The sequence below is a fragment of the Temnothorax americanus genome, unplaced genomic scaffold (genome assembly GCF_048541705.1).
Source record: "Temnothorax americanus isolate GAGA-0224 unplaced genomic scaffold, ASM4854170v1 Scaffold62, whole genome shotgun sequence".
Lineage (NCBI taxonomy): Eukaryota > Metazoa > Arthropoda > Insecta > Hymenoptera > Formicidae > Temnothorax > Temnothorax americanus.
The window spans coordinates 328873-351484 of record NW_027509769.1 but is presented as its reverse complement, the minus strand read 5'-3'; the positions used below and the strand labels follow the sequence as shown (position 1 = coordinate 351484).

The following is a 22612-nucleotide window of genomic DNA, read 5'->3' as shown; positions in this document are numbered from 1 at the left end:
AAAAAGTGGAATTGATAAGTTTTGCTTTTGAGACCATCAATTACTAATGTTTGCCACGTTCTATATTCATTATATTAATAATTAATAACATGCAAGTTTAATATCATGCAATTGGCTTTCACGAGACTTTTCAATAAAAAAATTTCAACGTTTATTTAAAAAAAAATTGTTTAAATACTTTATATTAATCAATTTAAAAACTAAACGTAAAAACATTTGAAATTTTACTCGTATATCTAGTTTCTTTTTCTTAAATTGAAAATTGATAGATAACCTTTTTTATCAAATAAATTTTACAACAATCAATAATTACATGTAAAATTATATTTGTTTTACGAAATTAAGATTGTTACTGGAGTTGTGATTAATATACATTTTTTTCTAATTTATATAGAGCCGTACGCAAGAAACAAAACTTGTCTAATTGTAAGTCCACTTTGATTAACGAGAACACTTGTCGAAAAAGCCGAGAAAAAGCGAGTTTGTAGGTAATTACTTTCGCAATAATTACATTGCCTTGTAATCATTCTAACGATCTTATTTTGCTCCGCATTTGCTTCTTGTTTAGCACGGATGAATTTTTAAGTATTTTGATATTCATTTCACGTTTAATTAATTGCTATAGTTTAATAAATAGTTATTTAGTTATTGTGGAAAACTTTTTTTTTTATTTTTCAGACAAATATGCTATTTTTATCAAACTTGAAGTAGCGACTTCTAATTTCATACATTCGATAAATGTAATTGTTTGAAATATCCACATTAAAATATTGCTTGTCGTTTACGTGTCATCTACATTAAGCTAAGAAATCGTATTAAAACTCCAAAAATATCAGAACAAATACAAAGCAACGATCGATGAAATACAAAGCAGTTTATCGACGCATTGTTACGGAAAACAATCATTTGTTTTCACTGCTTCTCGTAACTTTCTACGCTTCGATGCATCAGCGAATTGTTCACTTTACCACCCGTAGCGTGATACGTATGCAATATTGCTTTTTTTCATATCCATATAGTTTTTTTGTCACCATTTCTGCCGAGCCGATTCGCGATGCACGTTCATGCAGCAAAAATCTCCTCGTGAAGTTCCTATGCGTTCGATCGTGGCAGAAAATTTTTATTTTTGCATGATTGCATGTCGCTGCGCGCTCCGATTCACACGATAGTATTTTATCGGCACGAGAAACGGATCAGCGAGCGCTAAACAGTAAATAAACACCGAAATCGGGAAGGACACTTTTGCGGCATACGGATGAGAGCTTAGCGTAGCGCAATCCCTATCAACGATTTATCCCTCAAGAATCGCGATGGAAGTGGCTCGCGTGATAATTCATGCTCGCCGCGCGGATACTATTTCGAGCACGCGTGCCACTTGATGGAATCGCACCTCCGGTTCAGCACCATTACGTACAATTGTTTTCGCTTATTACATGCATGCGATTCCCCTAGGTACGGATGTGGCGGAACGCGCCCGAGAAGCTCTTCCTTCTGTTCCTGAAGCTTGAGAAAATATTCCATTCGTGAGCCTAACAAGATTGAAATTTTCAATTTGACGTTGCGCGAGTACTCGACGGAAATTTCACCTGTAATATAATTCGCGCGCAATCATTTGCGCATAAAAAAAGACGTTTATATGGACGTAAAACGAAAAGATAACTAATGTACATACACATATATATATATATATATATATATATATATATATATATATATTAATGTGTACATAAGCGTTCGCGCTTTAAATTCTTGAATCTTAGTAATCCACGTTCATATATAATTTTAAAATATCTTAATATATTTAAGATATCGAAGACCCACTTAATGTAAACATCCATAAGCCGCGACACGAATTGCTACTTGTCGACTCCGTATCATGAAAGATGAGGGGCTAGTCAATTTTTCTGACAAAGACATGCGATATAAGAACGTGCGACCAAGCCACTTTGCGTGTCAGTGATTCCACTGTAAAAGCAACTTTACCTTCATGAACTTGGCACCGCGTGCCACGACCCGTGAGACACGCCATACCATCATTAATGTTCCGTAACGTAGTGCATTATTTTATTTGTGCATGATCGCGCACTCGCGCGCTGACTCGTCATTTCGGAGCGAATAATCAGTATAATCTGAAGTTTACGAAAGTATTTTGTGAAAATATTCTTTTACGTTAGTTGATTCGAAACGATCCGCGATCACGACACTGTATTTGTCTATTTTTCAATTTGTAACGTGTCGCGATAACGTAAACGAAATACTATAGTATTTCGTTTACGTTATCGCGACACGTTACAAATTGAAGATCAAGTTATGATATATCATAACTTGATCACGTTCCGCACACTATCATTAAACGAGAAGTATAGCGTCGCATTCCGCGAGAAGAGTAGGAAAGAGAGTAAGAATCTAATATCATAAATCATTTAAATAGTAATAATCTAAATAATGCGCGATTTAATCTGCATATTTTCCGCGATAGCGGAATACACGTACTCAATAATTTGAGTGTTATCGCAACGGTAAAGTTCGATCTCCTCCGTACGAAGCCTATATCTCCGTTTTCCTTCCCGACCGCTCTGGAGAACCAGGTTGCAATGAGTGTGACCGAACTCATTCGGGCGCAATTGTCGCGTGCACCCTTGTACTAGGTACTCCATCGCGGCTACGCCACGCCGCGGACAGAACGGCAGAATGGAAGCGGATATATTTGCGCCAATCGTCGAGGCCGCGGCGATCGATGCCGAGCGGCCGAGGATCGATTTCAATTTAGCGGCCGTTTAAGCGTGCACGCTCGCGGCTAACGAGCTTTCGAAAGTCGTAGATATCCGACAAGTTGGCCTACGGGGGCCAGTCCCGCCGCGGCTCACAACCACCCTGCCAGAAACTTACCGCAGTTAGGCAGCGCGAGTATCCGCGAGCATACATGTAACACGACACCGTTAACTCCCTTAACACCGTACTTGTACCGTACAGATATTACACACAGGCGCGCACAGACACACGCGCGGCTCTCTAGCTGACGTTTATGCGGCGCCCGGGATCGTGGTGGTAGGTATTGTTAACGTCTGAAAAGGATAAGAACGGCGCGCGCGATGGAGGGCGGCCCGACTGTTTTACTGCTTTACCAACGTTGGAGGAGTCGATGGGGGATGGCGTGTGGTTCCCATTGTAGAGATTAGAGAGACCGGCATATGCACCTGAGGAACGGATTTACGTTCGGCAGCTAGATTACACGTTACGGCCGCCGCGCCGCTTTCTTTCTTTCGAATCGCTTTCGTGCAAGAAGAAGTCATTCCCGTTTCTCTTTTTTTTGTGTTAATACTTCCTGAAGGATCGATGTCACTGTAATAGAACTTAAGTAGAGAAGTGGATCAGATATCGCCCTGTTTCCAATTGTAGAATCGCTCGTACCAGAACTGTTTGAAGAGTATATGAAAATGTTTGAGTACTGACTAATTAGTTTATTGACTGTAGTTTTAAGAAGTTTTAAAAAGTTTTGATAAAATAATAATACAGTTCGCGCGATGAGAAGTAATAGTGTGCGAAATCTTTATTATTTCTGACAGAAATTATAATCCTCGTTTATTATCACATACGGCTTTAAATTACTGTGAATGAATCTGCCAGTTTCGAATACATTTAATTAATTATTGTGGTTTTCTGGAACATCGAAGACGTCTGAGATGTACTTGCGCAAGATCAAAGGTCTCCCAGCATTACTACGTAGTACCGCCTTTAATTAATTCTTCCCAGTTAAAGAAAATTTTAATAAACAGTTTACAAAGAACTGCAACAACGGCATAATTTATATCTCTGTTCGCTTCTCCCTCGAGACATTCTAATATAAACATGAATAAGATCATGTTTCCATATGATATTTGTATAATGTAAAAGATAATGTAAAAGATTAAGATTAAATAACGCACGTTTTAGAAAACCATCTCATTTATTTACGTATAATATCTCTTTTTAGACAGTATAGAATATCTTAAAAATATCGTTGTACAGGCACGCGTTTTTGGACACTGCAGCGCGCGTGAGCAAAGCTGCAGTTTCGAGACTTTATAAATCAAATTCGGAGTATAATCATTTCGCTGTTATGATCTCACCCTGTCCAAGTTGAGCGTAAAAAAATGTAATTATAATCGAGATTGTACTAAAAGCAATGTGCAATGTTGAATTCGTAACCATTGAACTCTCGTCATTCACCTCGTATACATTTATAGTATTTATACAATCAGATCGTTGAACTCTCGTCATTCATGAAACCGATGAAATAATCGTAATTGTTGTGCCACGAAATGAAACAAACGTTTCTCTATGACAAAATAAAATACGTCCGAAAAAATAAATTCCGTCGATATATATCTTTGTCGGTTATTTGTAAAATACATTAGAAACGTTGCAGTATATATATGTATAATAAAAATTGATAAATTGAATATTTCTCTAAACTCTCCTTCCCATCGCGTATAAACTCTAAAATATCGTGAAAGTATCTTGTGTGAAAAAGATTCCATGTGAAAAAAAATATCGCTTTTGGTAGAGTGATTTGTCCGTCATCGCATACGGCCAATTCACAATAAATGGTTACGTATGGTAAAAACAAAATGTGTACAAATTTATAGATTACATTTGCGGACAGATTTCGTTACCTTTCCGTTCTTGCTTTGTTCTTGCCTTTTCGATTTTTTTCTTTCTTTCTTTTTCGAAACTTCGCATTGAACTGAAATCTCTGCAATTCGCTTACGAAAAGGAACAATGGCATGCGGAGTATTAACGCACCACCGAGTAACGGCTAACCAGAAACACATAACATTCGTCACAAACGCGTACCGGTTTCGTTGAGTTCGGCAAGACTGTAGTATTGTCACTGCAGGCGTTGCAGAAAATGTTCCCGCAATTGCGACAATGGTGCTGCAACAGAAACAATAGCCACAAATATTTACTATTATACTATTCATATTAATTTTTAAGCTTTACCTTTATCGATAAATAAACTATTGTATTATTAATATAAAGTTAATACCTACTATAAAATGTTTTTGCATATTCACGTTAGGAGTTATATCATCAAAATTGATATTTGAATTTTAATGATATATATTCATTTATACTACGATATATCAAATATATAAAAATATAAATATAAAATTACATTTATTTAATTTTACATTCAAATTGAATATAAAATAGCCATGCATTTCCACACATATATATATACATATAAAAATATACCAGCATTCAAATGTCTTTTATAATTATTTAAATGACGAGATTACGTAATAAGTATCTAATATCAGCTTCTATAATATGTAAAACGTATGGCAAAATAGAAAAATTAGTGTATTCACGTTTGCACTTATTTAAGAAAACTTGGACAATTGGTTATTGAACTTCAATGATTACTAATCTATTCGTTCTAAAAATAAAGCTATATATGTCACATAAAGATTTGTCACATTTAGACGTATATAGACGTATATACTTTATTACATTTACAATTTATATTGCAACTTCATTCGTAAAACATTTATAAAGTAGGAGTAAAGTGATAATGCGGCGGATTGACGTTTAACTTCGACTATTGAGTTCAACCAATTTCACTTTGAGAATCGACAATAATTTATAAGATATCTCGATTGTCCCGGGGCAATGTAAATATAGTACGTTTTAAATCTCGTAGCTAACAGTTTAGAATTTTAACCGAAACGTCCAAACCCCAATCATAACTTCGCGGCGGTATAATGGCGATGAGTTTTGCCCGCCTCAGGTCTACACGTTGAAAAGTAAAAAGCTCTGTAGCGTAGTTCGCAGTTACGGATTACGTGTGCTCGTTACGTTCGGGTAAAAAAAAGTGCATGCCCGTACCCTGAAGCTGGCACGCGGACAACGGCCGGAGCTTTTTGCACTCGGCACCGGGAATACTATTGTCCGCGCGTCAACTTCAGGTAAGAGAGCGCTTAATACTTTTTTGCGGTGTTTCTTGCACAGGTCATTTCCATGTGAGAGTCGTTAGATTGTTGAGGTATAGACGGACATGGAACAGGACTGACTGGCACATAAGCTGCTGAAAGTGACAAACTAAAAACAGTGAAGATAAGGACAAATAGGTGAAACAAATTCGTGTTAATCGCATCGTTTATGCAGAATGTCTTAATAGCCTCGTTCGTCTTTTTGTAGCCTTCTTTAAAATCGCAGATGCTAAAATATAAATGAAGAAAGATACTAAAAATATTAGCTAAAAATAAAGGCGTCCCGTATTGTATAGATATTTTGTCACGTTATTAAATTTTCTTTTAATAGCGTGGCTCTTGTTCAGAGCTAATGTAAAGAATTCATCATCGATTCGTCACACGAGAAATCCGTACAAATTTGTAAGTCGCGACGGGGGAGAACGTACCCCACGGTATCCATGCGTTTCATCTTTGCGTTCATTTCGCGCGTCCCTACTCGCGCCCCCGTTTCTCTATTATCCCGGTAATCCTTATTTTCGAGCCATTACCGACAGTCTATTATAATAACGTGGTATTCGCGTGCTCCAAAAGCCAAAAGAGAAGCGTAACCGAGGCGACGATTTTAAATTTTACATCTAAATTGAATCCTCTAAGTGAGACAGTCGGATAGTCGTTTCCCTCTTAGCGCGAGGGTGACGAGGGTGTGCGGGAGAGTGGTTGCCCGGTTATTACCGGGAAGTAAGAGCCCGAATAATATCGTCCCGATAACCGATTTCCTCGCGAAGTTAATTATTGAACCGTCATCATGACTTACGACCGAAACGTATAGTAGATTGGTGCCCGCAACTCCGTAACCGGCGTGCCTCAAGCGCGCCTTATCTTAACCGTGATAGATACCTACTTACAGATACTTTCCAAGACGAATAAATCAGTCCGAGAGATCAGATTCGAGAGATACTGTCGGGCAAATGATCGACCGTCGCGATCTATAAATTTCCCGCGAGATGACTTGACTCTTGGCGCTGACGCGAAAGTCTTGAGTAAAACCGAAGAGACCGTCTCGCGGCTTACCTCGCTCGCCTTTGTAGCGCGTAACATCGGGCAAACTCACTTTTATGCAATCGCATGAGCAAGGAAATGAGTTTTCGTCTCTAAAGTTAAAAGACGCAAATGCCATCGCACGCTTATTTATCTTCGTGGATAAAACGGAGAACGCAAAGTATTTTTTTTTTTTTGCAATTATAGTCGCCATTATCGGTCTCATAACCGATATGTTCAATGTGTTAATATATTCCAAACAAACTTAGATTCTTATCAAAAGTTAGCTTTATCAAGATTTGAAGAGGCCACATGATAGAAAATAGAAAGTTAAGATGGTTACATCGTCGTGAAGCCTGCCTTAATTTAGAATAGAACGAACAGAGTTCCAAGAGAATTCAGACAGATTAATAACGATTTTGAAATATGCATATTCATCAACTGTAAAATAGCGTCTTTTAGCTTCGCTTCAGGTTTATACAACACATAGGAACATTCTCAGAGCATCCTTTACGGCACCATTCTACCGCATCGCCGGCGGTATGCGGCGGCGAATAACATTCACTTATCAGCATCTGTGCATGGCCAACATGATATTGCTTATGATGCTCCAATATCGCAAGTGTATCGTGTATGCTCCCTTACGCAATAATCCCATGATATTTTATAAGTATTTCATGTTTTTATCGCCCACATGGCGAACAACAGAAGAAAAAAGGATGTTTACTTTGCATAAATGTGTAAAAGTACGTATAATAAGTTTTGAACGGAAATATTGCATATATTTACACACACATCTCGACACGACTGATTCAAATTAATATATGTCTATACTTTACGTACATTAAACTATTGACTCAACTCTGATTCTATCCGTTAGAAAATGTTTACATGCTGTTACTGCACAAGATGAAACTTGGTTGTCGCAATTTTCTGTTACCGAGAGCAAATTAAAGCGCCCGGCGACGCGTAAGATACATGGGAAAAGTTATGCGTACCTCTCGCCGCGGAATCAAAATTTCGTACAATCCGCGGGAACTGTGTCAAGTGCACGTGCAAAGGAATTGTCGGTGTGCCACGTGCGCCGAGGCGATACCGCGGGGCATTGTGCATTTAAAAATTAAGCCATGATGTGAGTTTACAGTGTCTTAACCGTGGTCAACCGCCGCGCTGAGCGATGTGGACCACAACGCGAGGAGAATTATTATTTTGCCCGCTTTTGTCCGCGCGAGAGCTTGCGCCCATCCCGCATTTTTTTTCCCGCCCGCAAACAAACCCGTGCGTATTATACCTTTCGAAAGTCTCGCACCTTCTCTCATACGGCGGGGCTTCTCCGTTGCGCACCTGCTAACGGAACACGGGCTTGCCCACTGGCACGATTCCCACCCACACAGCTGGTCGTGCCATGGGTGGCCTATTCTATATTAAACAGTATGGTAATACACCTACCGGGCGAAAAATGAGTAACAAGGATACCCGAGCACTGCCTTGTTATTATGCAATAACTTATCACCCTTTCCTACGCCCTCCTTTTAACGCTCCCCCGTAACCCGTTTCCTCGCGCGCGGCCGCAACGTATATTCCTCGAACCGTCGGCTACGTAAAGCAAAGAAGAGAATACGGTCTAATGTATTTTATGGGGCGAGCAACGTCTCTATCACATTGTCGACTGAATATGCATGCGGGCCATGCATGCACAACGCGTAATCATGAATGTATGTCGGATGATGGTGCAAATAATGTAATTGGACGTTCTGAAAAAAAAAAAAGGAACGCCGCTCCGTAAATATCCCAGACTTACGGCTAAAGAGGAGATTTTCCCCGGCGTTCTGCGTGATATAGCCAGAAACACGTGGTCATGCACGATTAATCGTTACGACAATCGTTGACGACTAAACGAGGTTACAATGTACGCGATTCTTTTGGGATTTCCGCGAGCGGGTTATTCCGAATTGTTGATGACCGCAAACGAGAGGTCACGATCTACGCGATACTCTTGAATTTTCCGCGAGCGAGTTATTTCCGCAGCGATTGGTGGGTTATCCCATACAGCTAATTTCAATAAATTCTATTATTTATCGCTCATGTCTGCGTATAATTTTGATAAACCCTCGACCGCGGGTAAATCCCGCTACAGAATTTATCCGTATGACGAATGCACGAATATATACTCACTCGTTGTCGGCGCGCTGCGCGCTTCCCTTATCGATGCACGCAACCGCAGCGTACGGAACGATCAAGATCTCCGCGCGAATACTTTAAGCGCCCATGTCGTGCTGGCACGCGTGATTCGCGCTCAAAAAAATGGAAGCGAGCCGGCGCGGGCGTGAGGAGTTCTCTGACCGAGCTTTGTTGCGCAGCCCGGGGAATATCGCCTCGGCTTTTACCGTGTAACGCGACACGTCTCTCACTCCCTAATGAGCGAATTAAAAAGCGTTGCGGACGCGTCGGCCGCCGTATTCTCGCGGCAGGTGCTTAACAACTGCCGCTCGAGAACTTGTTTAAGCCCAGTAATCCCTCAGCCGGGCTCTTATCTATGCGCAAATTCCGGCCCTCATTACGGCCTATCGCGATTTAATAAAGGGGGAAGTTAGGTAAACGAAAGCCTTTAAGTGTAATTGCCGACCCAAGCAACGCGATAGCCCGCTATCTCTAATAATACGACTGTCGTGCATCAAAGTTGTTGCGCGCGAGGAGCGATTTCGATCTCGAGGGATCCTGACGACCTGACGAGCGCCCAGCCCTGTGAGCGCCATCAGATCTTCAGCCGAGGGTAATGTATCCCGTGGTGATGCCAAGTCTGTTGGCCTGCCACGACCCGAACGATCCTGGTCATTTAGCGCGCGCGCGCTTATTTCGCCTTGTCTCCTCCATCGAGTCCGGACGGCTGGAATCCACATCAGGGTAAGCAGTAATTTCCCGAACGGCGGGGATAATTGAACAATTACGTACGGTGCGCCGCGCTTTCAGCCGAGCTCTTCGCGCGCGCGTGAACCATTGCATCTCCGCGAATAGATCGGATAGGCGAAAGAGCATGGCAAGGAGAAAGCAGGCGAGGGAGGGATAGTTTCAGCGAAGAAACCGGAGAAACCGAGAATTGAGGCGGAAATTTAGAGAGAGAGAGAGAGAGAGAGAGAGAGAGAGAGAGAGAGAGAGAGAGGGAGGGAGGGAGAGCAAGAGAGGAAAGTTACGAAGGCGTGAGAGCAATTAAAAAGTTTGATTACCTTGCGACGAGTCATGTTGAACTCACGGCTGCATCCCTTGCATTGGGTGACCATCCGATCATTTGCCCAGGTTACCGAGCTACCCTCTTGCAGTGCCGACTGCTGCTGCTGCTGCTGCAGCTGAGCGTTGTCAGCGGCCTCGCGCAGTTCAGCCGCCGCTAATTTGGCCGCGCTCAATTGTCCCCCAAGTTCCTCCAGAGTTCGTTCCTGCTCACCGCATACCTCCTTCAGGGCATAATACTCTTCTTGCAGCGTCAAGTACCTCTGGAACAAAATCATGATTATCCGGCATATACACATTCATTCGTCCATTGTTGCGAATCAGTTGGCTGCTGAGATGCGACTCGAGTATGAATGAGATGTAATCGATATCCAAAATGTATATACAAAATCTTTTTAGATAATCTCTAAATTTCATTCTGTGTTATGTTATTATATTAATTTTATAAATTATACCTTCAAATTTTAATTATTCTTGTATACGTATTAAAATCTGAATATGTTCTTGTATTTCCAATGTTCCAAAAAATTTTGCTATTTTATTTTACAATAGTTTAGGGTATTGATCGTCTAATTTTTAATTTTGTATTTCACGTCACTGGGAATAGTATACTTTTATGCATTGTACATTAATTATAGTCACCATGTTGGAGTACACCCGGTGGATATCACTGTGTCTCGCGTTCAGATTAAAAAAAAAAGAGAGAATTAACTTATCTTTATTATAGAACTACTAAATAACGCGCGTAATACGCTTTCGGGATTCGCAGAAATAATAAAAATTGCAATAGTTTGAAATAAATTTCATTAATCTATTTCAGTACGGGCGGCGCGCGGCGCGGCGGAACCGTAGTACTTACTGTCGGTTCTATTATCGAAAGGCGGATAAATCTCCGTCGCAGCGTGCGAATTGAATTAGGTATTATAATCCAGGTTTCGCAGATGAGATTTAAATAGAAAGATCGAATCGCTGTTTCTCCGTCGAGGCTCACCGTTGTCTGAACTTACGAGTCGGCGCGACGATAACGCGGCGATACCGTGAGATTTATTCGCGGGTACGCTTAAAAGGCAATACAGATCGCGCGCATGGATACGTACCTCGGACACCCGTTTCAGCTGATCGATCTCCTGATGTAATTGAGAGATCTTCTCCGTGTTACAGATCGATGTTTCCTGCAAGGAGGTTCTCCACTCGCGCTCAAGTCGCAATTCCCTCTCGACCCCATTCGTCCGCGCCTCTCGCTCGGCAGCCTCGGCACCCAGGATCCTCACCTTCTCCTCCGCCCCCGATCTGACACCATCCATCTCCTTGCACCTGATTAAGTCAAATCGGTGGTACTTAAACGTCGAAGACATAAAACTCGCGTCTACACCGCCAGAAGCTATCTTATTCAATTGGCTCGACGATCTTTAACTCGTACCTTGCTCCAAGATTAGTTCAGGGTTTCGAAATGTGAGTGTAATGATGCGTAAAGGTTATACCTAAGGTTATACCTAAGATGATGACCCTGTTCGCTCAATACGAAAATACCGAATGATATCAGTAGTCAATTTTATATTTATCGCCAAGAAATAATTTAATTTGTTTGCGATTCGCTATTTATGCCTGCTCATTTGCAGAGAAGTATATATTTCCATATTTTACATACAATTTACAAAAATTAAAAAAACTTACTAAAAAATATATATTTATTATTTAATTGAGAATTTCATCAAGATAAATGTTATATATGTGTTATAAGCAAATAAAAGTGTATTCTCGAAAAGCGCATTTAAGGAACTGTTTACTGATTGCATCATAAACAAATGTGGAAGAATTAATGCAAACTTACATAAAACAATAAAATCATTTATCTCATTTTGAAAAATGGACGAAAAACATACAATTATTATCAAATATTATCAATTAATAAACCTAATATGAATATAATCAAATATAAGGATAAAATTTCAAAAGTGCCAATCCAGAAAATTTACGTTTAATTGATATTATATTTTATACTTAATTACTTTTAATATATAATTAATAGCACATATTGTGCACATGTATTACATTGACCAAATATCAAAGTAAAACAAAAATACGTATCATACGTATTATACTGTTTTATATTTTATACACAAACGAGTTTAACAAAACAATAAAATCGTTGCATTTATGTAATTTACTAATTTGTAATTTATTTGATAATGCTATAATGTATATATAACTTACCTCACAAGATACATACAAACAGTAATTATATATACAAGAATAATTAAGGAGAGAACTTTATTCATCAATTATAAAAGTCACAGAAATTTTATTAGGTCGAGGCATCTTAATTTAATCGGCGATGACTCTGGAATAAACAAACTCACACTCTCTTCTATCATAAATTTATTTTCGTAGTGTTGGTACAAGCACACGTAGTGTTAGAGTGCGTTATAATTTTCACTGCGCTTATACAAGTAGGTAAATATATCAGTAATATGGATATGGCACGTTTAATTAATCACCATCGAACATTTTACTTCCAATAAGGAAGTAACGCTATCATCTAAACGGAAAAATGTCTTGGATAAATGTATCGACTACAGATATCAATAATGTAATAATTTACTCGTGGCAAAGCTATATTCATGTATGAACATTAAATGAAATAGGAATGATTTGGTGAAGCGGAATCGCGAATCAGTTCCTTAAACGCGATTATCACAAATAAAAACGAGCGTTTTAATTTAGATACAAAAAGAAAAATACGGAAATTTATATCTCCCCTTGCAATTATATCAGACGAAAATTCTTACATAAATAGAAGTTAATTTTTGTTCATCTTAAGGTTATTAGCAGATAATGGAAAAGTGATAAAAATAATATCGAATGATTAGATGTTCGATAATATTACTTTTCCCTGTTCGACGGCATTAATGAATTTCATTGATATAATTATGTGATTAATGTATAAATTTATCGATTATTGCAAAAGACTTTAAAATATGTCTTGCCAATATATTAACAACTACATATTAATATAACTATTTGTGTAATAGCTATTTAGTGAAATTTACCAATATCCCCGTGTGAGACGATAAGACTTCGTTTAATCCTAGAGTTTCGCGAGTTTTTAATCTACCCTACCTAAATCCCATCACATTCGCGACATCTAAGTAAAAAATAAATCATCTCTAGCTAGAGCTGTCCATTTATTTGCGTGCGTGCTTTATTTAAATATTGGTATAACCATTTGCATACCGAAAATTCCGTATAACGACAGCTGATAGGAAAATATTATCACAACAACTAAATATCTTAAAATGTATATATATGCATCAAAAAAAGTTTTGCGTAGTTTGAATTTTCGATATATGAAAAATGCAATTGCTAATTACAACAATTACAAAATAAAGAATGAAATATTCTGAAATAGAAAACTAAATTATTCACAACAAGGAGTGTAGAGCCGTTTGTTGAAATATACGTAAGTCTTCACTGTTTTACGAATGAAATGAAAATGAGCTGATAACAAACACGTAACACTTCTATTATTCTTGCACGTTTGCATTCTTGCACGAGAAATGTCGATGAGATTAATACGCTGATAAAGCAATATTGATCAAACTAGTTTCATCACCTCACTCATCATATAGAAATCCTATACTAGAAATTCACGATAAAGAAAGCTGGCTTAGCAATACACCTTTAACTTAACATGTTATTTAGTAATTGATCAGATAAAATGCTTAACAGAAAAAAGTGTTAACGCCTCATTATAAAAACACAAGATAATTAAAGCGCAAAACATTTTTTGATGTGTGTAGTTATTATATTAAAGACTACGCGCGCGCGCTACTTTTAATCCCGAGTATGCGCGTGATCAAATTGCACTTATAAGTTAATTAACACTAATGAAAGACAAATAAAACATACTTCTCATCCATTTTCTGGATGGTCTCGCTCATTGACAGTGTTTTAGCTTCCAGCTTTGTAATCAGTTCTGTCTTATGCTTAAGTGAGCCTTCGCACTCCTGAAATAAATATTTATTGAGTACAGGCGAAAGAGAAACAGACAATTTTGGCTTGCCCAAATTTCTAAACCTGGAATAGCAACGTGATGCATAATGAGTTGAAAATCATTTCCGTAATAATTAAGCATATGATAGCATGAGTTTAATAGAATGACGCATCTTCTAGAAAGTAGAATGTATATGATATTTTCGCAAACACATGATGTAACGAAATGCTTGATGGAATCTTCAGATTTTTTAAACTTCTAGTTCTATAAATAAAATTTGTCTTGCGTCTAATATTTAGAATAGCATCTATCGATGATAAGCAAATATATAACAAATCTATTTTGAAAATATATTAGGTTTCGAATTTATAACATTATAATTTTTGATAAGTTCTTTATTATAATAGTAAATAAGTAATTTCTATTACATGTCGTGCGATTTTGTTATAGAATATTATTTTTTCGCTTCACACATCAACATTGCAAACAATGACAAATTTTTCAAGACGCTCCATGCGTCCATGCGTCATAATTAAAATTAGTTAATTGGCAAATTATGATCAATAATTTCTTCAATAAAAAAATATTAGTGTATACATGTATTTTATATTGCAATATTGTAGAAATTTCTACAAGAGTTATTGTCTTTAACGTAACAGTTTGTATCGGATTAAAGCGTCGGCAACTCGATTCAGTGCTTTAGAGAAGTCTGCTGCATCATTTCGTTACATCACAGTAATTACACATAATTTATCAACGTAACATCGATTAATCTTCAAAAGTGGCACTGAATAGATGTGTACGACAGTGTGCTATATGCGCGAAACCCAAGTAGGAAATCTGGCAAAGTAATTTTGCACGACTCTGTAGGGTGTACGTATAAAAAATGTACGCCTCGCGTGCAGCACTGAATAGCCGCGATATCCGAAGTGTCAAGATCCGCTGTGGAATTAATCGTGTAAGGGTAGGCGGCTGTCTCTATTCTTTCGCAGTTTGCTCGGTCGTTGAACTATTCATGGAAATCTCGGAGGTAGAACGACTCTGTTTCAATTTGTCATTAGAGGCTGTCGCCGGCTGCTCGTCAAAAGAGCGCTGATGATCGACCGTCGACGGCGTCGGCCGGGTGGTCGCATTCTCCGCGGGTAGCATGGGTCGGCAACCCCTCGGGATGGTGGGGCTAGTCTTATTAAGAATAGATTTCGATACGCCACCCGGAGTGGTGGGACTTCGTATACCTTCGCCGTCCTTCATCCAATGATTATACTTTTCGAGGTTGTTAAGGATCTTGCCGATCTGATTGGTCTTCGCGTGAAGACGGCTCACCATCTCGCCCTTCTGTGTCAGTTCGTGCTCACACTCCTACAAGGGAAACACGTCCAGAAACGGAGAATTTATGTGCCCGTCGAAATCCTCTCCGAGAAAGAAAAGATTCCGGCGGAATAATAATTTCCACCCATTGTCAGCACATCCACGAAAAAGCGCCTAAATACGCTAGTGTAATGTGTAACAACAACCTATCTTGCATAAAAGACAGTTTAACTGCTCACTAACAGGCTGAAATATTAATAAATAGCGAAAATATCAATAAAATGCGAAAAAGTAAAGCAAGTTGTCGCTTCCGTGCTATAACTATAATGGTTTCATTTAAAAATAAATCCTGTGATTAAAAAATTTTATAAACAGTAAGTTATATAAAGAAATCACGTCTCCGTGATATAGTACACTTGTCTATATCAAATGTCGCATGTGTTTGATTAAAAATATTATTTATCGAAAGATGTAAAAATTTTTTTATTATATGATTAATTTTCTAAATTAAAACAGGACTACTAAAAGAAAATTATTAATATATTATGAAATAAACGTTTCTTTTTCCTTTTTTCTCTCTCTCTCTCTCTTCTTAAATAAAATTTAATAAAGTAATTTTGATCAAATAAAATGCAAGTAGGCTATATCACGGAGATTAAAAAATTATGCAAGAATAGTTGCAAGTTATACAACCTGCAGCTTTTTGTACATTTCCAAGTTGATTAACTTGATATCCTCCAGTTGTCGCCTTAAAGATATTATAGTGTCCTGTTTCTCATGTATATCCTTCTCTAACAATTTCATAGCTACTTCCATTTCGGATTTCATGCTAATCTGTGTGAAAACAGTCAAAAAATACTCATCAATCGCTATGTGCATTTTCATGTACTTAACTTTTATAAGTCTACATTGTCGTAGGAAGGTATCAAAAATTTTAATATTTTATTTGTATAAATATTCAGAAATATAAATATCACATAAAACAATACAAGCCGTTATTAACCTGCAGTTCCAGTTCTTTCTCTAAATCTTGCCGAGATTTCTTTTCAGATTCTATTCTGCATCTGAGTTCTTCGATTTCAGCAGTAGTTTCTGTTATTTTAAGAGGTACCTTTCCATTCTGAAATCAAATTGATTCTTCAGCAATACGGCAATCAGTACGTAACGCGTAATTTCAACGACGTTTACCTCGTTTGCATCTTTAATTTCAATACCAAGTTCCTTCTTTAGCTGTCGGTTCTCGTCTTGAACCGATAAAATATTGTTCTTAGCAATGGCAAGATCCTCTTTCATAAGAGCGTTCGTTGTCGTCAAAGATTCTACTTTAGCTTGGAGATTCGTTACCGTCGCGCTAAAATCGGCGAGAAAATATCAAATCGAACAATAACATTCGTATATGTATGCGCAACTTTTCATTTAAAATTCGCGAGATAACGAGATATTTACTTTAAATGTCGATTAAGCTCTTCGATATAATTCTTCTGGTCAAGCACGGTAGTCATATTGTCGTTTTCGAGTTCATCGTCTGGCGATTCACCAGGTATATGATTACTATTGCGCAGATATAACGAAAAGTCGATTACGCCTTGTTGACAATCGAGGTCTTCTTCCTGTTGCAATAGTTACAATCGATCTTGTCTTAATGTCATAATCACTTTAATTAAAAAATGCATACATGCGCACTTTCATATATGTATGTAAAGAACGCGACAATAATCCAGACTGACCTTTACACAGAAGTTACAATCGATCACATTTAATCCCACTAATAATCCCATGACTACAATTGCCTCTTCGCTCATCATTAGAGCATCTGGTTCGAAGTATTCGGACAAAATATCATCTTTGTGATCTATCAGAACTTTGAGATAATCTGCTAATTTCTTTTGCATCAATGCCATACGCAGCCAAGCACGCGCCCTACCCATAGCCGTCCTAAAAATGATAGTGATTTCAAAATATTATATTCCAAAAATATAATTTACTACAAAGAAATCGACAAAAATTTCAAATTAATAAAAATTCCATAAGTAATTAATTAATGTAATTATTAATTATATATCTAAATAATCTGATTTGAAAAGAAAGGATATAATTATGAAATACTACCGCATCTTTCGATAAATGCCGATAATAAAAAAGTAAAAATATATATATATAATAATGATATTAATATCTAATAAAAAACTTTTCAAAAAAATTTCTTGAGAAAATTTAAAAGATCTATCATTGGTTAACATACAATGTACCAATCACGTTTTAAAAAAAAAAAAAAATCCTAACAAAATATTATATATATATTTTTATTTTACTGCGGTAATGCAAAATATTGTTAATTACTCATATAATAAATCGAACAATTTGAAGCAAATAAATATGAATCACAGTGCCCAAAATAGAAATACATAGTACCTAACAGTAGGCAAATCACGAATGCTGGACGTAATATCTTGTGCTTCAGGACAATATTTCTCTACGAGCTGAAGAATATCCCACAGCTCCTTTTTGGGTCCGAGAAGACCCTGAAATCGGAGGCCAGTTAATATAAGATTGGAAAAATTATTCTGCTGTCCGCACGATGGCAAGTTTTACCTTCTTCGGCCGTAAACCATGCCTAAGCACGTGTTCAAGGACGATGAAAAAATGTTGCAACGGCATATGATCGGAATCGAGCATACGACCATATTTCAAGGATGTTTCAATCAGCTCCTTGACGATTAGTTTTGAAATGTTAACGAGATTACTTCTCTCGATGATCACCGGATCTCGTGCTGCAAAAACAATACGTCTGTTCTGACTTGCGGTATAATCTCGATTAATTCTTTTTTCCCCTCGTCAATACTTAAACTAATGATTTCAAATTTAGTAGCAAGTGTCCCAGTCCTGAATATAAAAATATCCTTAAAGATCATATTAATTAAAACTTAAACAATAAGATCGATTGCGTAGCACAGTATGCGTCAATTTCATAATTTTGTACTTTCTAAAAAATAAACGGAAAGTATAAATAAATAAAGAAGTGCAACCGTAAGCGAAAATTTGCAACGGTTTCGCTATTGAATTCCAACCAAAGCGCCCACGCTAAAGCGTGATAAAGAGGAAGAAACTTTGTTTTCCATTATGAGCAAGAAAAGCGATACTTGTTTCGTAAACGGGACAAATGTTATGATAACACAGTTAAATCTTGCTGAGCAAAAAAAAAAGAGAAAACTGATTCGAATATATCTCCGAATATATTCCGCCAATTAAAATGCGGGTGAGTGTGCAGTAACATCCAGTACGGACACAAGCTGGAGACGTGCTGCAATGGCGGTGGACTTGGTGGCATAATATCGCGAAGCTCTCGCTGCTCGGGAAGCTTTTGCAGATGATGATGATGGTGATGACGGTGATCATGATGATGATTAATACCACTGAGAGCGAGCGGCGGTGAGGGTGACCGCTGCATCGAATCCTGTAGCGAGAATTCGACATCCTGAAGCTCCTTCAGACAGAGCCACTCGCCATCTACCGACACTCGAAAATTGCACAGATATATTGTGTCCTGAGCACCAGCCATATCTTCCTCCAGCATGACCCCGCCGTGATGTACACCACCGTGATCGCCCGGCGGCCGCAATTTCAGACCAGTCAGGGATTCCTGCCGCATAGAAGACGATTCCTCTGCCGTCTCTGTCTCAATCGATTTCGTAGATTTATGCGATATCTTTCAACGATCGTTCACTAGACTCTTGATTTGCATAGACTTTTCTTCAATAATTCTGCAATAATCTTTGTAGATTGGAGTAGCTCGTTTATTCGAATTAAATGCTTTTCCCGTTATTAAAAAATAACGAGTTGATCACAATTAATATATATGCGTCGATTTGTTCTTTCAATATATATATTTTTTAGTCTATGTGTCTGTTAGTTTGTAAAATCACTTGCTCAATACCGTATAGTAAAGTATCTTCTTCTTTCCGTTACATCGATCAGCTGTGAGAAAAATGTGTCGCAATGGATGAGTCACCAGTGAGTAACGATATATCGCAGTCAGACTTTACGTTGTTGGCAACAACGTAGAAATCTGCGTATGATAGTCGTGTCGCTCCCCTCCTCCCGTTACTTGTTTTATTTCTTCAGGTACTATCCTTCGATCACTACTTGTCTCATTAACGACAAGTAGATGCTTTCTTTGATAAGGAATGCTGCTCCAGTTAAGCCGCAGGTATCGAAGAGACGACAATTAAATCTCAGCTCAAGCGAAGAAGAAATGGTGAACGCGCACTAAAACGCGACTACATCGTAGTCCTTCACGACGATGTAATTATTCGCTCACAAAGCGACACACGCTCAGGAATCAGCGCACTTATAGAAACAACTTGGAAATCGGAGTACAGAGTGTCGAGCGAGGAAAATTTCACGTCGAAAATAACGAGAGCGCCGGCAAAATGTGCTTGGATATTGATTTTCCCGCTGACTTTGCCTCCATCTACGATAATCAATACAGGTGCCGTTGCGCATTGCCGCGTGGTGCTGCCATCACTTTTCTGTATTGCTTTACCGGTATAGCAGCACGAAGCAAAAATATATAATTTATTTACAAAATTCTCATAGAGAAGAGTAAGATGGTAAAAAAGAAAGTAACGCATGTTTCCGAGTTTCAAAATTTTATTTCGGCATCCCGATAAGATCAATATTGTCACGTGCACGATTATAAATAAATATTGTAAATTTGTAAAATGCCTTATTTTAACTATCTCACTTGAATTAATAATTATCATAGCATGTATTCATTATGTCACGTAGAACTGGAGTAGCCATAAATACGGATTTCTTATGTAGAAAATTTAACAGTATAAACAATTTAATCATGCATTTTCACATCACAATTATTTAATCACAAGAAAAAAAAACAGATTTAAAATGTCTCACTAAACGTCCTATTAAAATGTTGGTCAACGTACGAATACAACAAATTGTGATTATGACTTTGTTTTCGATCGGTCACGATTAATCACAAGACAGATAGACGTACACGTGTCAAGAATTGTATACTATATGTACTACAAGCGATATCATTGCTCCCGGCGAAGCACTATCGCTCGAGATATAATTAGAGCGTCAAAAAAATAAACAGACATTACAGAAGTTGAGTAACTGTATTGATATAAATATTTAGTAAACTTCAGAGTAAAATTTTTCAAATTAATTTAGTAAACTGTCAATTTTATTATAAATGCTTTATTATGAATTATAGTTTGAATATTGTGCAAATATTTATGATTGTTGCTTGCATTGACTTGTATATTCTTAATCTGTTAATTTGTTAATTTGTTATAATAATATAATCGCGTTTAATTTCATATTAGAAAGAAGAAAATAAAATATAGATTTCCGAATTGAATTACCATTTATCTCATATTCTTTCATTCCTAATCTTCAAATTCTCTAAATCAACTTTTTATAAAGCTAATATGTGTGAGAAGGAATCGAATCGGCTGACAAATTTGGTCGACCGTCTCCATACGGAGCCACGAGTCACGTTTCAATGCTTTTATTCCATATTATTTTTAAAATATTACATGTTTCATTACTTGTAAGTATATGCATTGCTCCCAACAGCTTGAATAGACATGAAATAAAATTTATTAGGGCTGCTAAAAAAATCCAAACAATTTAGAATGTTAACAGAAATTCCTAACATGCTTGCTGAAACGTATTTATAGCGCGTTTATATATCCACTAATAATTATAAGGAATTCAGAAACAAGACTCAATTAAAGCCATTTGTCTTCATTCTATCTTTTTCGTTAAAAAAATCTATTATCACGTTCTTTAGAGAGTGTTACTTTTTTGACATCGTGACTTAAACTAAATCTTATATAATATAAAAATATTATCACCATGCAATAAAAACCATGTCTCTTTCCTTTAACATACAAATTAATAATCTCATGTAATCGCGCACGAGAAAAATTTTTTGACGCTCATGATCTTCGTAATAGAAAAAGTGCAGCCGTTTACAGCTTGATCGTCAGATATATCCAAATGCAATTATACGTATAATTATTGGAACACGTGTTATCTGAAGAGTTTTTGTGACGTCTCCAGCTGACACAGAACGATCGTCAATAAAGAAACAGCAACGATGGCGAGACACGTGCGCGCACAGTACGTCCACGCGCGCTTAACACGCGGGCGCCAAAGCCTGAGCCCGCGAGCAGCGGACTTTTGAAAAGCGCGCCGAATCGTGGAACCATGCAACCATCGGGCTGTGTACTCACGTCTCGGCAACCACCAGGCGTCCAGCTTTCTGGGTCTGGACACGACGAGGTCGGGCCATTTGTCCTCCCGTATGGAATAACTTGACGGCGAACGCGAGACACTTTTCTCGTTTTCGTCGGACGCGAGGCTACCGGTGAGCGATTTCTCGGACGGGGATATTGGCAAACCGTCGCCACTCTCCGCGGCCATATTTACGTTCCCACTGTTCGACTAACGGCGCATTCGCCAACACAGAAGCGCGCGTATACGTATACGCGCGGGTATAGACTGTAGACGTGTTAATATATATCTCTCTGTTGCGGCGAGCAGGCTGCCGCTCGGCCGCGTCGTCATTCCTCTTGCCAACACGTGGTAAGAATTCTAGCTCCGTCACGCGACACGTGCACGCCCACATCAAAACTCTGCCGAGCTGGATAATCAAGTCAACGAGGAATTCGGAGTAACGTGACGAAATTGAAACGAGTATAGCGAGTAAATGTAGTCTGCCATTGTGATCTTCTTTGACTCTTCCTCGCTCTTGTCGAACGATCGTGAATACTTGAATACAATATCGCGGTCGGAGAACTCTTGAAGAAGTAAAAGTCCATGCGCGAATGAAGACGAATGATTATTTGATCAATTCCCGTTTCTGGAAATAATGGGTGTGCGACAGGAAATTTATTGGGGCATCACTTCTTATTTAGATCTTATTATTAGATCGTATTGCCGCATCTTTATATATACATATATATATATATATATATATATACACCGAAACTGAAAAATTCTTTTTCCACCTTTCAGTTACTAAAGATTTCTCTCATACGCTCCGCGTATCTAATTT

The 22612-nt window shown here is 37.9% G+C and overlaps 1 protein-coding gene across 4 annotated transcripts; it reads right to left on the bottom strand.

Moving 5' to 3' along the window:
• Positions 1 to 3927: 3927 nt before the first annotated feature.
• On the bottom strand, positions 3928 to 22007 carry LOC143905495 (protein RUFY3). Of its 4 annotated transcripts, none has more exons than XM_077420940.1 (12): positions 21789 to 22007; positions 18115 to 18293; positions 17935 to 18044; positions 17250 to 17457; positions 16969 to 17132; positions 16711 to 16873; positions 16526 to 16642; positions 16216 to 16356; positions 14130 to 14227; positions 11318 to 11534; positions 10220 to 10483; positions 3928 to 4917 (listed from the first exon to the last, which is right to left on the bottom strand). In XM_077420940.1, the coding sequence occupies exons 1-12, from the start codon at positions 21976 to 21978 to the stop codon at positions 4777 to 4779; spliced, it is 1992 nt and encodes a 663-aa protein (XP_077277066.1). In that variant the 5' UTR covers positions 21979 to 22007; the 3' UTR covers positions 3928 to 4776. The 4 variants fall into 4 exon arrangements, with proteins under 4 accessions (XP_077277066.1, XP_077277063.1, XP_077277064.1 ...); XM_077420937.1 differs by lacking the exon at positions 21789 to 22007 and adding an exon at positions 18808 to 20641; XM_077420938.1 differs by lacking the exon at positions 21789 to 22007 and adding an exon at positions 18934 to 20627.
• Positions 22008 to 22612: the final 605 nt, after the last annotated feature.